This window comes from Schistocerca americana, chromosome 2, assembly GCF_021461395.2.
Source record: "Schistocerca americana isolate TAMUIC-IGC-003095 chromosome 2, iqSchAmer2.1, whole genome shotgun sequence".
In the NCBI taxonomy this organism is placed as follows: domain Eukaryota; kingdom Metazoa; phylum Arthropoda; class Insecta; order Orthoptera; family Acrididae; genus Schistocerca; species Schistocerca americana.
This window is the reverse complement of record NC_060120.1, coordinates 1,085,709,229-1,085,728,558: the sequence shown is the minus strand read 5'-3', so window position 1 is coordinate 1,085,728,558 and position 19,330 is coordinate 1,085,709,229. Positions and strand designations below refer to the sequence as shown.

General features: G+C 39.2%; 1 protein-coding gene across 1 annotated transcript in view; it reads right to left on the bottom strand.

Moving 5' to 3' along the window:
* LOC124596488 (zinc finger protein 879-like) overlaps nt 1-19,330 on the bottom strand; it is a 358,944-nt gene that overhangs the window by 9,152 nt on the left and 330,462 nt on the right. The window contains exon 9 of the mRNA XM_047135638.1: nt 657-1,276. Within this exon, the coding sequence (XP_046991594.1) occupies nt 665-1,276 (612 nt within the window). The 3' untranslated portion in view covers nt 657-664. The remainder of the gene's footprint in view (nt 1-656; nt 1,277-19,330) is intronic.

Sequence of the window (19,330 nt, the reverse complement as noted above, 5' to 3'; positions counted from 1 at the left end):
TTCCGTGGATTCATTACGTTACGTAATGTGCTACAGGGAACAATGTATTGTCTGACTCTTTGCAGGATTCTGTGCTCACCTCTGATGGTATCAAATGCTGTAAAGACATACTCAACGACCTCAGGTAGTGTTCCTACTGGTGATGAGTACACAAAGGGCTTTACAAAAGCCCAGAAAAAAAGTCAAGAGGGATGAGATCAGGTGAGTGCACAGACCAAGGGACTGAGAATCCTCTTCTGGTTACTCTCTGCCCGAGACAGGCCCTGGCTCGATGATCAAACTGCGCTGGAATACCGTCAGGCAAGGCATTCTCCAATACTATGCACAATTCAATTGATCCAGTGAGATGTGTGATCCAATAAAATGAGCTCCACAATTTCCAGCCTAAGTGTTCACCGAGAATCTCACCCGATAACTTCTTGTATAGGATGTGCCTGGATTTTTAAGGAGGTAGTGGTGGCTGTAGAAACTTTATTTCACATTTCCCACTATATGTTTCTTATATCAAGATGTTCCAAATTTCATTCTCTACAGTCTCCCAAATTTTTAAAATATCACTCTGTAACAACCTGTATTTTGCCTATGTATTACACATAAACTTTATTCTGATTTAAAATGAAATTCAGAAATAAGTATTAACAATACTTCACACTTACCTCAAAGTTTACTGGTTGGTTGTCATCCTGTTGTGCAGCATATCCATGCTAGGATCTGTGTGGTGTATAGGCGGTATATAATACCCCATGTTGCTTAATGGTAATGCAGCTGGCACATACGAGTGAACATGATACGAATTCATAAGATTTGTCTGTGTAGAAGTTCTATCGACTGCATCCTGGCTACCGTCCTGCTGATGGTGATACATGTTACCAATTGTGGGCATCTTCGCAGCAATGTGATTCATATCACTATTGCCAGTATTGTGAAACACGTTTGACACCGCCACTTTGTTTGTATTAGTATGTGATCCGTACATACTTCCAACAGACATTTTGGCAACGCCTGTGCCAATATTAGGATGGTTCTGGTACAGTACACCTCCCTGTACTACTGGCATTCCAGTTGGTCCTAAACCACTATTACTACTACTGTCACCAATACCACTATTCGTGTGATTACTGCTCAAATTGTACGGACCACCAAGAGAAGATACTGACGCAGGTGGTGGCACGGCAGAAACGACAGCTGTCGACGTCATCACACTACCACTTTGCTGTGGTAACATCTTCATACTGTCTGGTGCCATAATACTGCTATGTATTGTGTTTGTGGGAGCCTGTAAATTAAGGAAAAAAATTATTTTATTTGTATCAAACATTGGATATTCGTGTAAGTACCTTCGACTTTTTAAGTTCATAGTGTCTTTGACTTAAATATTCCACACATTTTACCTTATGTCGGTAGATGAGAATAAAATTTTCTAAAACCTATTTCATATTTTAAAAAGGCACACAAAACTCTGCACCAAGGCAAACATAATAGACAGCATATGATGGGAAGCAACAAGCTATAGCTTTATTTCCTTGGCTTCACCAGATGAAGGAACCATTAGTTCAGAAATGAGGCCTCATTTACTTTTTCTTTATGTCAGCGCCTGTGACCCTGAGGTTAACAGAATTTTTTCGGTGTTTATTTGACTGTAATTTCATTTTTAAAGTTGTTTCCTTTAAACTATGGAATACTAATTTACCTTAACTACAACACTTTCAGTACAACAGAGAACCTGGACAAAAAGTGTTCAGTAACCTTGGCAATGTCAAATTTACATAAAATCGTAAGCTTCTGATGACTGCCTCCACCATCATTGTCAGGGGCTGTGTCATCATCTCAACATCTCTTCAGGTATTAGGCAGGAACTGCCTGTTACAGTATTCATCTCTGTCACGGTCTTCCTCTGTCTCTTCTCCCATGGCACATATAATTTCTTACCTTTAAGGGAAGTCTCTCACTCTCCATTCTTTGTAGATGTTCGTTCCATTTTCTTCTGTAATCTCGAATTTTATCATTGAGGCTAATGATTTGCAGTTCTTCTCTAATATCTTGATTTCTTAGCCTGTCTTCACCTGTGCAACCTTTAACACCTCTAAAGAATTTCATTTCTTGTGCCTGAAACCGATTTCTTTGCTTCTTGGTAATCACCCATGTCTCACTTCCACAGAGCAGTGTGGGAACTGCAACAGTTTCGTAAAATTTAATTTGAGTGTCTTTCCCAGTTTGTTTTTTAGGTTCCTGTTGATTGTTCCACATACTCGACTGAATTTACTAAGCTTAATTTCAATAGCTCTGCTGTAGCCACATGTAATTTCACACCTGAGGAAACTGAAATGGTTTACTTGCTCTAAAATCTTCTGATCTATTAATATTTTGGTTCTAATTGGTTCTTTCCCCATGAAGGGCATTGTCTTAGTTTTTTGTTTTGAAATTTGCATGTTAAATTTTGCACTTATTTGTTTTAGCGAGTAGATTCCTTTATGAAGGTCATCTTCCTTATGTGCTAGGACCACTGCATCATCAGCATATAGTAAATTATTTAAAAGAATGTTCCGGTCTAAGTAGATGCCTTTCTGAAATTCTGATTTCCATATATGTATTATTTCATTAATGTAGACGGCGAACAAAGTTGGAGAGATGCAACAGCCTTGTCGTACTCCTTCGTTAGTCGGTACCTCATTAGTTGTTTTACCATTGAGATCTAGAGTGATATTTGTGTCTCGATATAAACTTTTTATCGCAATTACTACATGCTTCGGATATCCACGATTTGTCTCTATTTCCCAAAGTTTCTGTCTATTGACACTGTCAAAAGCTTTTTTTAAAGTCAATAAAAGCAACGTGTGTCGCTTTATTATACTGTCTCCGTTTTTCTATTATTTGCTGTATAATAAAAACTGCACCTATTGTGGAGCGCCCTTTCCTAAAAACCCATTTGTTCCTCATGCAGTACTGCTTCTGCTATGTTTTTAGTCTCGTATTTAAAATCTTAGCACACACCTCATATGCCGAGTCCAGTAAACTTATTCTTCTATAATTACTGCATAGGCTTTTATCTCCTTTTTTAAAAATTGATATCACTCTAGCTGTTTTCCAGTCTTCGGGAATACTCTTCTCCATTGAAGAGACGTAGCAGTTGTCGGTATAGCGTCATTCCTCCATATTTTAATAATTCAGCATTAATGCCGTCTTTTCCTGTTCCTTTTCTATTCTTAAGTGACGTTAGTGCAGACGTTAATTCGTCACACTGTATTTCATCTAATCCTTCCTCATCTAGTTTTCAATTTCACTTTCTCGTGCTGTATGATCGTACCACAATTCGCTGTTGTCTCTTCTCTCTTTACGTGGCATTTAAGGTTTTTAAAACCTTATATGCCATTTGTCGTCTTCCGTGGATATCGTGTTCAATATTAGAAATAAACCTATCCCAGTGTTCCTGGTGTACTTTCCTTAGCATTATTTCTGTTCTTCTTATAGTATTGTTTGTGTCTGAAGAGGCTCCCACCTACATGTCCAAATGATGGCATCTGATTTGTCGGCTGCATTATACCATGATGACATCACAGAAATATTGCCTACTGACGTGGTGCCCTCTTCGCCCACAGATTATGTTTGTGCTCTCTGTACACAATTGCTTGCAGTGCCACCATTCACACAGAGTGGTAAACTACAAAAATTCTTCCTCTGTACTCTCTCTCTCTCTCTCTCTTTTTTTTTTTTTTTTTTTTTTTTTTTTTTTTTTTTTTTTTTTTTTTTTTTTTTTTAAAAAAATCACGTGCAAGCTTCAATGCATTGATAAGTGCACAGCTGATGTTTTTATTTAAGTTTTTATCACAAGCTTGAGCAGGATTTTCGTATGTTCGAACATATTCTTATGTTTATTTATCAGACAGTACTTACCCACTACTGATTTTTCAAAATTCCTTTACTTCAGGTGACAGTGATGTTCATCACAGTTATTGGCAACAGTCTGGAAGACTACCCCGTGTAACTGCTGCCAAACATCCCTGGTACTCTAAGGCTGAGCTTATCAATGTCACAAATTTCCAGCCAACCGGTTGCTAATAGAATTTAAAATGTTGCTAATAGAATTTAAAATTCTTTAACTAGTTTTCAACGCCAACTAGGGGTGCCTTCTTCGGAAGAAACTGTTACCTTACCTAACGATATCACAGGAAGGTAGATTAATAGCAGGTAGGCATTAGAACAAACACTTAATTTTTACAAATACTGAGCTCGTCTTTAATAGGTCGCAACATTTCCTCAATTTTTCTGGGTGTCCAATACACCGATCCAATGCCTCGCCTATTTAGGACTCTCCTCATCTTACTAGTTGTCGAACAGCAGAACGGAAGCTGTGCTACATGTCGGTCCTCCCGGCTTTGTCGAACGGCATCGCACCTCGGTTTTCTTGACGACCTTGCCCTAATATCGCAAACTGAGAAGATGCTCCTTCTGAAAACTGTCATCAGATGATTTATCTTGGAGACAAGGTGCACCTTGTCTGATGTAGTCCTGGCTCTGTGTGTTGGGATGTTCAACATTGCACTCTTCTGAGCTGTATAGTGAAAACTACACCCATTGCAATACAGGTCTGTAAGCATTGGTTTTCAATATACAGAAAGGCCGCGTCATCCATCTACTTTCTGTTCGACCGACACATCTCAGAAGGTAACTTTCTGTCCTCTATTTCTGTGATAAATCTTACGTTTGGTCACATGGCCGTCATTCCTTCATATTTAACCCTCTTATAAAACCTATGTTTCAATGCCATCTTCTCTACAAACTGCCTCGAGCAATTAGCTCGACAGCCCACACGCAATGAAAGTATTTTAGAGGTTGTAGCTACACACGGGCCCGACTTAATCGACGGCATCAGTGTAGAGACATGGGTTAGTGACCGTGTCATCATGGTGACTTTGGTTACTACAGTTAATAAACCTATCAAGAAGGCTAGGGCAGTATATCTGTTAGAAAGTGCAGACAGACAATGATGAATTGATCTCATTTAGTTCCACTACAATGGTTGCCGAGGAATTATGGGCAAGTGGCCTGTAAATCATACTCTGGATAAGTATGTGGATTAAGGATGGAAAAGACCTAATTTGGTTTAACAGCGAAATTCAAAAAATGATGAAACAAAGGCTGTTGCACTATTGGTTCAAAAGAGAAAGTGCAAATGATGACAGGATAAAGTTAAGAAATCTTTCGTGCAGGAGAATTGTACAAACCTACCATAATTTGACAGGCGCACAGAGTCCCCTATGGATGACATAGTTCTGAGCAGCCCTGACATAGAGGAACAATTGAAAGAGTCATCAGGTCTGCATGGAATCCCAATTCAGTTTTATGAAGAGTACTCTACAGCATTGGCCCCTTATGTAGCTTGCATTTATGATGAATCTCTTGCCCAACACAAAGTCCCAAGTGACTTCTGTATATGGGAAGAGTAAAAGAACAGGCCCACAAACTCACAAACCAATATCCTGAACATCTTGCTGCTGAATCCTTGAATATATTCTCTGCTCGAATATAATAAATATCTTTTAGAAGGGTGAGCTTCTGCCCATAAATCAGTACGGTTTCTATGGATGAAGGGAACAGATGGATTCCATATTCCTATATTTTCCTAAAGTAACTGACATGGTGCCACACTGGTGACTGTTACCAAAGGTATGAGAATACAGAATAGGTTCCCAGATATGTGAGAGGTTCAAAGACTTCTTAAGTACCAGAACTCAGTATGTTGTCCTTAACAGTGAGTGTTCATCAGAGACAAGGGTATTTTCAGGAGTGCCCCAGGAAAGTGTGATAGGACAGCTGTTACTTCCTATATACATAAATGATATGGCCAACAGGGTGAGCAGCAATTTGTGCTGATGATGCTGTGGTGTACGGGAAAGTGTAGTCGTTGAGTGATTATAGGAGGATACAAAATAACTTAGATAAAATTTGTAGCTGATGTGATAAATGGCAGCTAGCTCGAAATGCAGAACAATGTAAGTTAATAGAGATGAGTAAGAAAATCAAACCCATAACATTTGAATACAGCATTGGTAGTGTGCTGCTTGACACAGTCACATCAATTAACTATCTAGGCATAACATTGTAGAGCAATATAAAATGGAATGAGCATGTAAGGATAGCAGTAGGGAATGCGCTCGTCTCTCTATCTGAATGATCAGCACTTCTGATTGCCGTGCAGTGGGACAGTTAAATTCCCTGCCAGGTCAGAGATTCTCTCTGCTCATGGACTGGGTGTGTGTTATCATTATTATCATCATCATCATCGACATGCAAGTCACCCAGTGTGGCATCAACTGAAAGGACTTGCAACTCGCCGGCCGAACTGCCCCAGGTGGGGACTCCCAGCCATCAATGCCATATGATCATTTCAGCAGGGAAGGCAAATGGTTGACTTCAATTTATTGGGAAAATTTTTGGAAAGTGAGGTTCATCCTCAATTAAGACCACATTAGGACACAAGTGTGAGTCATTGTTGAGTATTGTTCGAGTGTTCGGGATCACACCAGGTGGGATTAAAGGAAGACATCAAGGCAATTTAGAGGTGGGCTGCTATATTTGTCGTATTTGTTACTGGTAGGTTCAAACAGCGTGCAAGTATTATGGAGACACTTTGAAGGGAAGGCATTTTTTTCCCCCCTAGCCGCAATATTGAGAAAATTTAGAGAACTGTCATTCGAGGCTGACTGCAGAACAACTCCACTGCTGGCAACATACAGTTTGTATGAGGGACACACAGATACAATTAGAGGGATCAGGGCTTGTATGGAAGCATAGAGACAGTAATTTCTCTTGTTCTATTTGAAGTGGGACACAAAAGAAAATCACTAGTACTGGTAACAGGGTACCCACTGCCATGCACCACAAAGTGGCTTGTGGAGTATGTATGCAGACGTGGATATGGTCAATGAACTACTGCAGCACCTCAATGCCATGTGGTCAGATTAAAAACACATTGATACCACATCTGAAGAAGCAGGATGGACAGAGGGGGAAACAGTGGTCAACCCATGGTTGTTCCATTGGTCATTGCATAATACCTGTAACTTCCACTACATAAAAATATGTGGTCCTCAGGTTGCACTGGGATAATTTTAAGATTTCAGGTGAGAAGCCAAAAGTCTTAATGTTTCTTTTATTGGTACTTTCATAAACAGGACCTCATAGATTTTTAATGTGGTACTGCAGTAGCCGACAATTGGTGCTATTAACTTAAATAAACACTTTGCCACAGTGTATATACGAAAGCTGACACCACCCACAACTGAGTGGTACACCATATTTGTGTATTTTAGGCAGACCATACACAACCTGGGTGCCCTAGGAGCACTTGGCCTCAAATTCTCACAAGTTCGTCAGAGAGGCGAGAGTTCGTTAAACAGCTTCCCTGTCTTCCAGCTCACTGACAATGTGGCATCTCATTTAAGAATCTTGTGTCTGCAGTTTCCTGCAATAGACTCAGTTAGCTAGGATAATCAGTTACACTGAGGGTGACCATATCATTCCCCTTGTCAGCCAGTGTTGTTGTTGTTGTTGTTGTTGTGGTGGTGGTGGTGGTGGTCTTCAGTCCAGAGACTGGTTTGGCGCAGCTCTCCATGCTACACTATCCTGTGGCAAGCTTCTTTATCTCCCAGAACCTACTGCAACCTACATCCTTCTGAATCTGCTTAGTGTATTCACCTCTTGGTCCCCCTCTAAGATTTTTTGCCCTCCAATACTAAACTGGTGATCCCTTGATGCCCCAGAACATGTCCTACCAAACAATCCCTTCTTCTTCCCAATTCCATTCAGTACCTCCTCATTAGTTATGTGATCTACCCATATAATCTTCAGCATTCTTCTGTAGCACCACATTTTGAAAGCTTCTATTCTCTTCTTGTCCAAACTATTTATCATCCATGTTTCACTTCCATACATGGCTACACTCCACACAAATACTTTCATAAACGACTTCTTGACATTTAAATCTATACTCGATGTTAACATTTTTCTCTTCTTCAGAACACTTTCCTTGCCATTGCCAGTCTACATTTTATATCCTCTCTGTAACAACCATCATCAGTTATTTTGCTCTCCAAATAGCAAAACTCATCTACTACTATGAGTATCTCATTTCCCAATCTAATTCGTCAGCATCACACGATTTAATTCGACTTTTAATTCGACTACATTCTATTATCCTCATTTTGCTTTTCTTGATGTTCATCTTATATCCTCCTTTCAAGACACTGTCCATTCCGTTCAACTGCTCTTCCAGGTCCTTTGCTGTCTCTGACAAATTACAATGTCATCGGCAAACCTTGAAGTTTATATTTTTTCTCCATGGATTTTAATTCCTACTCCAAATTTTTCTTTTGTTTCCTTTACTGCTTGCTCATTATACAGATTGAATAACATCAGAGATAGGCTACAACCCTGTCTCACTCCCTTCCCAACCGCTGCTTCCCTTTCATGCCCCTCGACTCTTATAACTGCCATCTGGTTTCTGTACAAATTGTAAATAGCCTTTCGTTTCCTCTATTTCACCCCTGCCACCTTCATAACTTGAAAGAGAGTATTTCAATCAATATTGTCAAAAGTTTTCTCTAATTCTACAAATGCTAGAAAAGTAGGTTTGTCTTTCCTTAATCTATCTTCTAAGATAAGTCATAGGGTAAGTATTATCTCACGTGTTCAACACTTCTATGGAATCCAAACTAATCTTCCCCGAGGTTGCCTTCTGCCAGTTTTTCCATTCGTCTGTAAAGAAATCGTGTTAGTATTTTGCAGCTGTAACTTATTAAACTGATAGCTCGATAATTTTCACATCTGTCAACACCTGCTTTCTTTGGGATTGGAACTACTATATTCTTCTTGAAGTCTCAGGGTATTTCACTTGTCTGATAAATCTTGCTCACTAGATGGTAGAGTTTTGTCAGGGATGGCATTCCCAAGGCTATCAGTAGTTCTAATGGAATGTTATCTACTGCTAGGGCCTTGTTTCGACTTAGGTCTTTCAGTGCTCTGTCAAACTCTTCACGCAGTATCCTATCTCCCATTGCATCTTCATCTACATTCTCTTCCATTTCCACGACATTGTCTTCAAGTACATTGCCCTTGTATAGACCCTCTATATACTCCTTCCACCTTTCTGCTTTCCCTTCTTTGCTTAGAACTGGGTTTCCATCTGAGGTCTTGATATTCATGCAAGTGGTTCTCTTTTCTCCAAAGGTCTCTTTAATTTTCCTGAAGGCAGTATCTATCTTACCCCTAGTGATATATGCCTCCACATCCTTACATTTGTCCTCTAGCCATTCCTGCTTAGCCATTTTGCACTTCCTATTGATCGCATTTTTGAGACATTTGTATTCCTTTTTGCCTGCTTCATTTACTGCTTCTCCTTTCATCAATTAAATTCAATATTTCTTCTGTTATCCAAGGATTTATACTAGCCCTTGTCTTTTTACCTACTTGATCCTGTGCTGTCTTCAGTATTTCATCTCTCAAAGCTACCCATTCTTCTTCTACTGTATTTCCTTCCCCTGTTCTTGTCAATCGTTCCTTAATGCTCTCTCTGAAACTCTATAACCTCTGGTTTTTTCAGTTTATCCAGGTCCCATCTCCTTAAATTCCCACCTTTTTGAAGTTTCTTCAGTTTTAGTCTACAGTTCATAGCCAATAGATTGTGATCAGAGTCCACATCTGCCCTTGGATATGTATTACAAATCAAAACCTGGTTCCTAATATAGTGCCCCTAGAATTTTACGAAAGTCTGGAGACACTTGTATTCCAGCCGTTTTGAACACGCGATTTTAAAGCAGGGTGTAAGGATGATCATGGGATACTGCACCCATTTATTGTTTGTACAAGCGAAACTGGAAGGGAGATAATTCGTCGGTGCTGGCCAGTGTTCAGCGCAAACTGCCAAGAATAAGCAAATACACCCCGGAAGCTCTGTGGCCAGCTGCAAATAGTAATGTAGAATTGTATTGTTAAAAAACAAAGGGAGAGACTCGAAATAGTGACTGTTTATTAGATGTTGAACTGCTGTTGAGACTACGTGGACTGGACGTGGATAGTCAGCCACGATAAAAGCTTATGTATTAATTATGTTCAAAAATGTGTAATTAACTGATTCTGGGTACCCGGTAATGTGTGGGCTTATGTAATATAGTTTAGTTGTTTTTTTGTACAAAGTGGAAATAAATATGTTTTGGTGCATTGAATGATATTCCAAGAGGAGCATATTTTTTAAATAAGAAGAAAGAGAGCGAGAGAGTGAAAATTTCCCCTTCCTAGCAGTGAAATCTTTGGAGAAACGTCTGGTGCTAGCAGAAGACACCGGCACTGCAAGAAAGCAGAACCAGCATTCTTCAACAAGTAAGTCCATGAAAACAGTTGGGAGTTGCCATAGCAACTGATAACAGTGAGGCTGAAGAGCGATTCCACGATACTTATCCAGAAATATCATGTTGATAAATGGTAAATGATTAAGGGAATCAAGAAAATCGCACAACGCTGCAGTTAGTCTCAAATCACCGCTGCTGCCGTCTACAAACGCCGACGTCGCATCACACCAACGCCAGCGCCACCGTACATCAACGCCGATGTCACATCACACCAACTCCGATGCAGCCATCCACAAAAACTGATGCCGCCGTCCAACACTGACGCCGCCATACACTGGTGCCGACGCCGCCTTCCACCGGTGCCGGGTGAGCTACTACTGACCTTTGATTGTTTGTGAAGTGTGGGGTGTTGTGGGAATAAACGAGTGTACTTTTAATGATAACTAGATTAAAGGCAAAATAAAACACAGTGGAAAAATAACATCAATCCATAGAGTCTGTTGGGGCTATGGGAATTGAAAAACAGGGGCCAGATTTAGGCAAATTAATGAGGTTTATCAAAGCGCAGTTTGAATCACAGAATACAAAACAGGACGAACTGAAGGCAGAATTAAACTCTAAATTAGATTTGCAAAACACAAAGCTAGATGCTCAAGTTAATATCCTAAGTAATCAGATGCAAGAATGGAAAAAAGAATTGTCCAATTCCCTGAGTGAACAGACAAATATTTTATTTAAGGATTTAGAAAAAAGAAATGAAGCTCATCTAAAAGGGTAAGTTCAAAAATTAGAATACAATGTAGACTGTAAATGTAGAATTAGAATACAATGTAGACTGTAAATGTAGTAATTTGGAAACACAATTTAACGAAAAATACGACTGTTTGAAAAATGTATGTAATGTTACATTTGATGTGGTCGAACGAGAATTAACTACGCTAAAAACCAATGTCCAGAAACAAGATAAGTTGCTCCCCCTAGTACAGGCGCAAATTTCAGGGGTCAAATCGCGGGTGGAAACCGTAGAACAGAACTTCAAAGAAAAGTTAATGACTGCAGAGCTCATAAAATTTGAATGGCTTAGAAGAACAAGTAGAAGAATTAATACGATGAAAGGTTGAAGAGAAACTAAGTGTTGGTATCTCTACGCCTATGGTAACTTCCGATTTAGATAACACCAAGAAAGACAGAAATGTTGAGGAAATAATTCAAGCTTATGCAGGAGCAACTAGAGAAAGGCACAGATTCCCCTAAATATTATATTAAATAAGGACATGGTAACTGATTCGCAATGGGGATCAAATTCAGGCTTGTCGAGGCAGTTTCCTAAATTCAAACCAGACGGGGAGGTACACCCCACCCATTTCTTAAAACGGTTTAACCAAGCCATACCTAAAAGTTGGGAGGATGCTAAGAAAACAGAGTTTGCAGTAGCTTATTTGGAGAGTGAAGCTTCAGAATGGGGCACAGTAAATATCGAAAACTCCACATCTGGGAAGATTTTCAGAGATAGTTTAAGGAAAAATATTGGTCTCTAGTGCACAAGAGAAGTCAATCTCAGATTTGTGGGATCCTAAATACTATAGTAATGCCTGGGGTACAATGCGCAAGTATTTTGACTGGGATTTGACATGGGTGAAATATTTAGATCGACCAATGGAAGAAGAGGGATTAGTTAGAATTTTAATAAGACGTCTACCTACTTATGCTAGAAAAGATATTCTATGCAGTGGGTGGAAAACGGTGGAGAAACTGTTCTCCTTTGTAGATGCACTTGGTGCAATCAATAAAGACAGGAACGAGAACTTGCATGCGTTAGAAAATCCGAATTTTTGGAGGAATAATATGAATCAGTCCACCAACCTAGCAGGAATGTAAACAGAGGGGGTTGCTCACGAGGACCATTAATGTCCAACCTTGGTCCGGTAACTACGCAGGAATTCGTGCCCAGCAACAGCTGTGGAACAGGGGTAACGCAGTTACAACGTTTCGAAATCGTCCCATGGTTGCTACCCATGAAGAAAATGTGGAGCGATCTGGACCCAGGGCCAGGGCCCAGGTCGTCGAAATACATTGAAAGGCCTAAATAAGAGGCTACAGGTTTCCTTTATGCATAAAGTACCTACCTAGGAGTGGCTACTGCTGGAGGAAACAAACAAAATAACTACGCCACCACAACCTATTATAACAGGAGAGATATAAAACCACAAAGTAGACATATTCATCAATTCTGGTACTGAAGTATCACTTATTTCTAAGGAATACTTAAATACATTAAAAACTGAAAGCAATTTTCCTGTTTTACCAGTAACTGGGGTATACATAGTTGCTATATAACTGGAAAGAATAGTAAGGTTGTTAAACACGAAACCTTGGCACACTGCCGTATAAATGATATGACGTTTCAACAACCTCTTCTAGTAGTGGAAGACATAAATAGAGACGTATTGTTTGGTTTAGACTGGTCAATCCATTTTAATGTTTCACTAAATTTCGATGAGAACTGTATTTATGTGGGGGAACCCGAGAATAAACATTGCATTAAGTTTGTGATGGACAGCGATGTGTATAAAAAAAACGTCTGAACGCCAAAGATGACAATTAACTGCATCAGCTCAGTTGTCTCCAGAGGTAGAGTTAACTAATACTGCATGTCCACAAGATGATTTTCACAAAAAGGTAAGTGAATGTGAAGTGTTAAATACTGAACAGCAAATGGATTTAGTGAGAATTTTGTCTAAATACCATTCAGTATTTTCAGAGAATCTGGGTACCGTTAGCGATTATGTTTGCAAATTTAAGATTAAGGACGAGACTCCGTTTTTTTGCAAACCATACCCTATACTTATAAGTCTTAAAGAAGTGGTTAGGGAGGAGATTAATTAAATGATTGACCAAGATATAATAGAAAGGAGTATGAGTGTCTATAATAATCCCTTAGTTGTAGTGGAAAACGCTACAGGTGGAGTGAGTGCTAGATGCACGCACTCTCAACCGTCATATTGAAACCGAAAGAGATCGTCTGGTTAATATAGATGAATTATTAACTAAATTTAAGGATGCACAGTATTTTAGCTCCGTTGATCCAATGACTGGGTACTGGGAAATCTGGTTACATCCCGATTCAAGAAAGTATACAGATTTTTTGTTCAACGGAAAATCTTACCACTTTAATGTACAACATTCTGGACTAAATATATCAGTATCGGTATTTATAAGAGCACTTGATAAGGCTATTGGATGAGAGTTATTGAAAGAACTAGTTATTTATGTGGATGACATCTTAATTATTTCACCTACTTGGGAAGAACATTGTAGGACACTGAAAAAAAACTTTGGAGCAATTTAAGGAAAAGGGTATCACCTTAAAGTTAAGTACCGTATTTACTCGAATCTAAGCCGCACCTGAAAAATGAGACTCAAATCAAGGAAAAAAAATTTTCCCGAATCTAAGCCGCACCTGAAATTTGAGACTCGAAATTCAAGAGGAGAGAAAAGTTTTAGACCGCATCTCCAAATCGAAACAAAGTTGGTCCATTGTAATATGAGACACAATTTAAGTCGAATGAATGATGCTACAGCTACAGTAGTTTGGTTCGAGTCGTAAGCTTAGCAGTTAAGCTTTACCAGGTAGCCATTGCTATGCGTCAGGTGCTCCGTCCGTATTTATACGGGTACCCTTCCTTTTTCACGCGCTTCGTCTGGTTTGAATTGATTGCTTATTTTTCTTTGATCTGATAAGCGCCGTTTTCTTTGTTATAGGGGTTTACGTCACTCTAAGCTGAAAATGCATTACTGTACTGTGTCATGCATTGTTTGTCGCATTCTGATAGTGCGTGTTTACGGCCTGTCACCGCTCATGGCATGGCTTGCTTTTGAGCGCGCTACCGCTGCTTACAATTTTTTTAAAAAAGGAGAGAGGAATCGTCTCATTAGTGAAACAATGGCAAGAGACTGCTATTTGTTGTTACTTACACTGCTGCTTTCTTTGACAAGAACCAAATAATAGACTACGTATGATAGAAGATGTTCTGAACGAGAGTTTAGCGAAAATTTTTCTCCGTTTGAAAATCTTTGCAGGCGCCTCTTTAGTACATTACATTCTGCACAGAAATTAGAGTCATCGTAGATTTAAAAATCTAGTCAATTGCCGTGCTTCATTTCTGACTGTATCACTATTAGGCATAAGAATAATACGAATATAAACATGACATGATATGTATATTTAAATAAGATAGCAGCAAACACGAAACAATACATGGCAAAATGTTTATATTCGTATTATTCTTATGGTGAAGAGAATACTGCATGTGATTCACAATTCATAAAAGTTCCTATTAGCAACCATCTCTTCTCACAGGTAGGAAAAAATTCAGTATATAGAGTTGGGCATATTGACAAACATTCCAAACGGTCTTGCCAGTCGGATTTTCGTAGTACATTGAAATGTTGCTACATTCGAAGATGAACAATATGGAATTTGTATTTACTTCGTTGGATAATGGATGAAAATGCAGTGGTCGAAACTCGAGGCAGAGAAAAAAACTCGTCTTTTACCTTTTTTTTTAAATTTATTAACTGAGCAGAGGTTTTGGTGCCAGTATTTATCTTTGTGCCTACAAAGCATGCCTGTGTAGTGCTACATATATTCGACGGCAGAAGTTAATTGTTGCGGCACCCACCACCATTTTTCAGAACTCCCGCTTGCTTTGCACTCGATTCTAAGCCGCAGGCGGTTTTTTGGATTACAAAAACCGGAAAAAAAGTGCGGCTTAGATTCGAGTAAATATGGTAAATTTCACTTTGTGAGGCAGGAATTAAAGTTTTTAGGACACATCGTGGGAGTAAAAGGCATTAAACCAGACCCCGAGAGAATCGAGGCTATTAAAAACTGTCCATCTCCTCGAAACGTTAAACAACTAAAAGGGTTTCTGGGAATGGCAGGTTATTATTGACACAGTGTGCAAAGCCAAGAAATGAACGACCCCAGACTATTAAGATTATTACTTAAGGTATATCACGAAACTGGGACCAAGGGACCAAAGAAGCCTTTGACAAACTAAAACAATCTTTAGTAAATGCGCCTATCTTACAACATCCCATAATGAATGAACCTTTTAAGATAGCAAATGATGCATAAGATTACGGTATTGCAGCAGAATTATTACAAGAGCAATGTGGGATAGAAACCTATGATCATAGATCTATAGCATTTATTAGTCGAAGCTTAAAAAAGCATGAACGAAATTATACTGCTACCGAGAAAGAATTGCTAGCGATAGTGTGGAGTATACAAAAGATCCAAACTTTGATATGGGGTTCGGAAATCTACATTTATACTGACCACCAGGCTTTTTCATTCCTAATGAGTAGTAGATTATTACACAGTAGACTAATGAGGTGGATGTTGTTTTTAACAGAATATGATATTAAAATAAAATATATAAGAGGATCAGAGAATATAGTACCCGATGCTTTGTCACAACTACATCAAAACATGAAAGACAACGTACAGAAGGACCTGGGGTAGTTTTCGTGATCAATTTTATAACAACAGAATATCCAACCAGGGAAGTACACGAGTTAGCCCAAACGATAACGGAAAATATTAAACATGACCCTTATTTTACAGAGACCTATGACATGTATAGAAGAGAGTCATTACCGGTAAACAAAAGGGAACAGTGGGACGTAACAAATCACAACTTGTTCTGGAGAAACAGCAAAGAGTCAAGCTATTGGCAGCTCTGTATACCACAAACAGCAGAGTCTAAATTAATAGTGTCAGGGTGTATACGGGGACAAGGAAAAAAAATTCCCGGATTTCTCCCAGATATACCGTTTAAAAATCATGCTTCTTCCTGCCCGAAAATACACTTTTTCTGTGCTAAGTGTCAGAAGGTTTTCCGTAGATTTTCCCTCGGAACTGTAAAACTTATCAATCCTTTGAATGGTTAACGTTTTATACAATCGCGTAGAACTTCCCGGAAAAAAAAGGGGGGGCAGAGAAGTTTTGGAGAGACTTTTAATAAAAAAGCACAGAAGTTTTGGAAAGACCTTTGATTTGCAGCAACATATACACTGCATATTTTTGTATTACGAAAGTATAAATTCGAATTGCACCAAACACAGTGCGTTAGTTTCCGGAACGTTGAAACCGAGGTTGCGATGTCCTTTTGTAAGCGAGTCATATCTCAAGCCATGAGATCTCGCCAGCCGATGACAGCAGCTATTCAGAGCATAGGACACGTGTTATAGTCAGCCAATAGCAAGATCACTGGATACATGCGAACACACAAGAGGAAAAGTTAACGGTTTACATTAATATACACAGTACCGTATATCTACATGAAAAGCTAAGCTTTCACAAATAATATTGGTCTTTTTTGCGTGTGTTATGCTTTAAGACACATCACACAAATGTGCCAGTAAATTTAAAATTATGACATAAATGTCTCTGCTCAAAATTCTTGTAAGTGGCTGGTCCTCAAAAAGTTCAGTTTCGAATGCTCTGTGATTTAGAAATCCATCCCACTTTCGCACACGTAACATAATTCATCTTGCGTAAAAAAAAAAAAAAAAAAAAAAAAATTACTTTGAAAGTAACGCTTTTCTAAACACCGTTCGCAATACTATCCGGAGACTGTTAGAAATAGGTTCGATTTACCAGTTGCCAGAGAGCGCCAGAAAACAGGCATTATTGCGCGTGTGCAACTACAGTGGTGTAGGAAGCCCACATGTTCGTGTGTATAAAGCACTAAGAGAGCTTACATTACACCATAAAAGAAACAGGGCATCAGTGGATACTCCAAAGAGCATCGAAGTTTCGTAAACCATACTGAAATGCATAATTCGGCTTGAAGCGCAAATTGGCTTTTTCCAGATTCACAATGAAGTAGGTCCTATCTGATATTAAGCTTTTCAGTGTGGTTTTTGGGATGTAAATTTTCATGGAGTACCAGTACTCTACGATCTCATTTTTGGTTCTTTATTATGGCATAATGCCATACATGGCAGACAATGATAATGTGCACTTGAAATTCAGCGAGCCAATACTGTAGAATGAAACACTTCGTTTCAAATAAAATTACTGTCTCAGCAGGAAGATCAATAAAGCCAAATTTCTTTAGCAAACTTGCAAAAATAACTTCACTGTTCTGCAAGGGGATTAATGCTTGACTGCTACTAACTTGGAAATAAAATAAAATCGGAAAACTGAAATTAATAATATATTTTTGTCCTCCGTAATTATGTGAATGTGTTTTAATTCACTTGATAGCTCCCGACCACAGAAATCTGTTTTGTTTTCATTCGACGTGGGAGCTGTACACAAAGAGAAGCAGCGAAATCACTTAACGTAAACACGGGTCACGTGAAGACTAACCCCCTCCCCACTACAACTCAGACAACTCTGTGCAAGCGCGAATCTGGCAGCTAGGTCGCGCGAGAAAAATTTTTCTCGTTTGCATCTGGCTGCTTGCTGGTACTACCGACACAGCTAACAGCCAAACTTCAAGTAGCGGGAAGATGGGAGAAGGAACTGCTTATACGCTAGTCAAATGCGCATGCGCAACAGACCGCTGGCAACTGGCCAAACGAACCTAATGTGAACAGTTGTGACGTCATGCTCATAGCAAGCAGTTTATTGTTACGAAGAATTACAGTCTGTGCCCTACGGCCTTTGACATATTTTTGCTATTTGCAGATGCTTGTGCATGCACAGTGTTTTGTTGTTGTAAATTGCATATTTCCTTTGCCACTAAAGTTTTATTTTTTTCCCTCTCGTTTATATTTTATTGCTGCAGTATCATTCTCCAGTGGCAGGATACAATAACATTCTTTGCTAGAGAATCAACTCTGCAATCAAAATTACAAAAATTTAACTGAAAGCTAAATCAATGAAAAATTTCCGGAATTCCGAAAAGTTCCTGAGTTTTTCCCGGTTTTCTCCCGGATGAAAAAATTCCCAGGTTTTTTCCGGATTTCCCGGTTGTCCCGGGTCGTATACACCCTGACAGTACCTTCATAGTGGATGTGGCCCCACTATGGAGTGAAAAAGTGTATAGCTCACATGAATAAGTTTTATTATTTTAAGCGATTAGGACGTAAGGTAACTGCTACTATTAAAATGTGTGAAATCTGTCAGAAAGCTAAGGAGAATAATACCCATGTAAAGCATAAGATGTATCCGATTATTCCTAAAGCATTACATGACCTCAAGCTATCAATTATTTTGGACCCATACCCAAAGGGAAGGGAGGCGGGGCTTATATATTAGTACTTATAGAATGTTGGTCAAAATATGTAAGACTGTATCCTATTAAGAAGGCTAATGTGCAAACCCTGATCAAGTGTTTGCAAGAATATTTTATAGCTACAAGTAAACCGAGGTGTTTTCTTTCTGATAATGGACCTCAGTTTACTAGCCATGAAGTTAAGGAATTTTTAGCCTGGGAAAATATACGACACATTTTAATATCCAACTATAATCCATCTTCGAACCCTTGTGAAAGAGTAATGAAAGAGATTGGTAGGTTGTGCCGCACTTACTGCCACGACATTCATACCTCATGGGCGGAAAGAATTAAAGATTTTGAGCTTATTCTAAACGAACTACTGCATTTGTCTAGAGGAATGACGCCTGTAGAAGGCATTGGCAAGCCATTTATAGGAAAACCTCTAATTAAGTGTTTTACGTGGCCGGAGCAAAAAGCTATTGATCACCAAGCATAGGCACAGACACGACCTACACACCACACCCTTCATACAACCCCCGCAAACAAGTGTGACTGGTTCTTTATCATTTGCTGTTCCATTGGAGTTGTTATGATCTTTTCTTCAGGGACTTCAAAGGCGACGGCGAGAATGTCTGTTCTGCAGGAGACACCAAACATCATACCTCCTCTGGTTTCTTGCTTAAGTACCGGCGAAGTGGGGATCTTGGGGAAGGGGGGTGGGAAGGGTTTCCTGTCTTTGGGGCTGTCTTC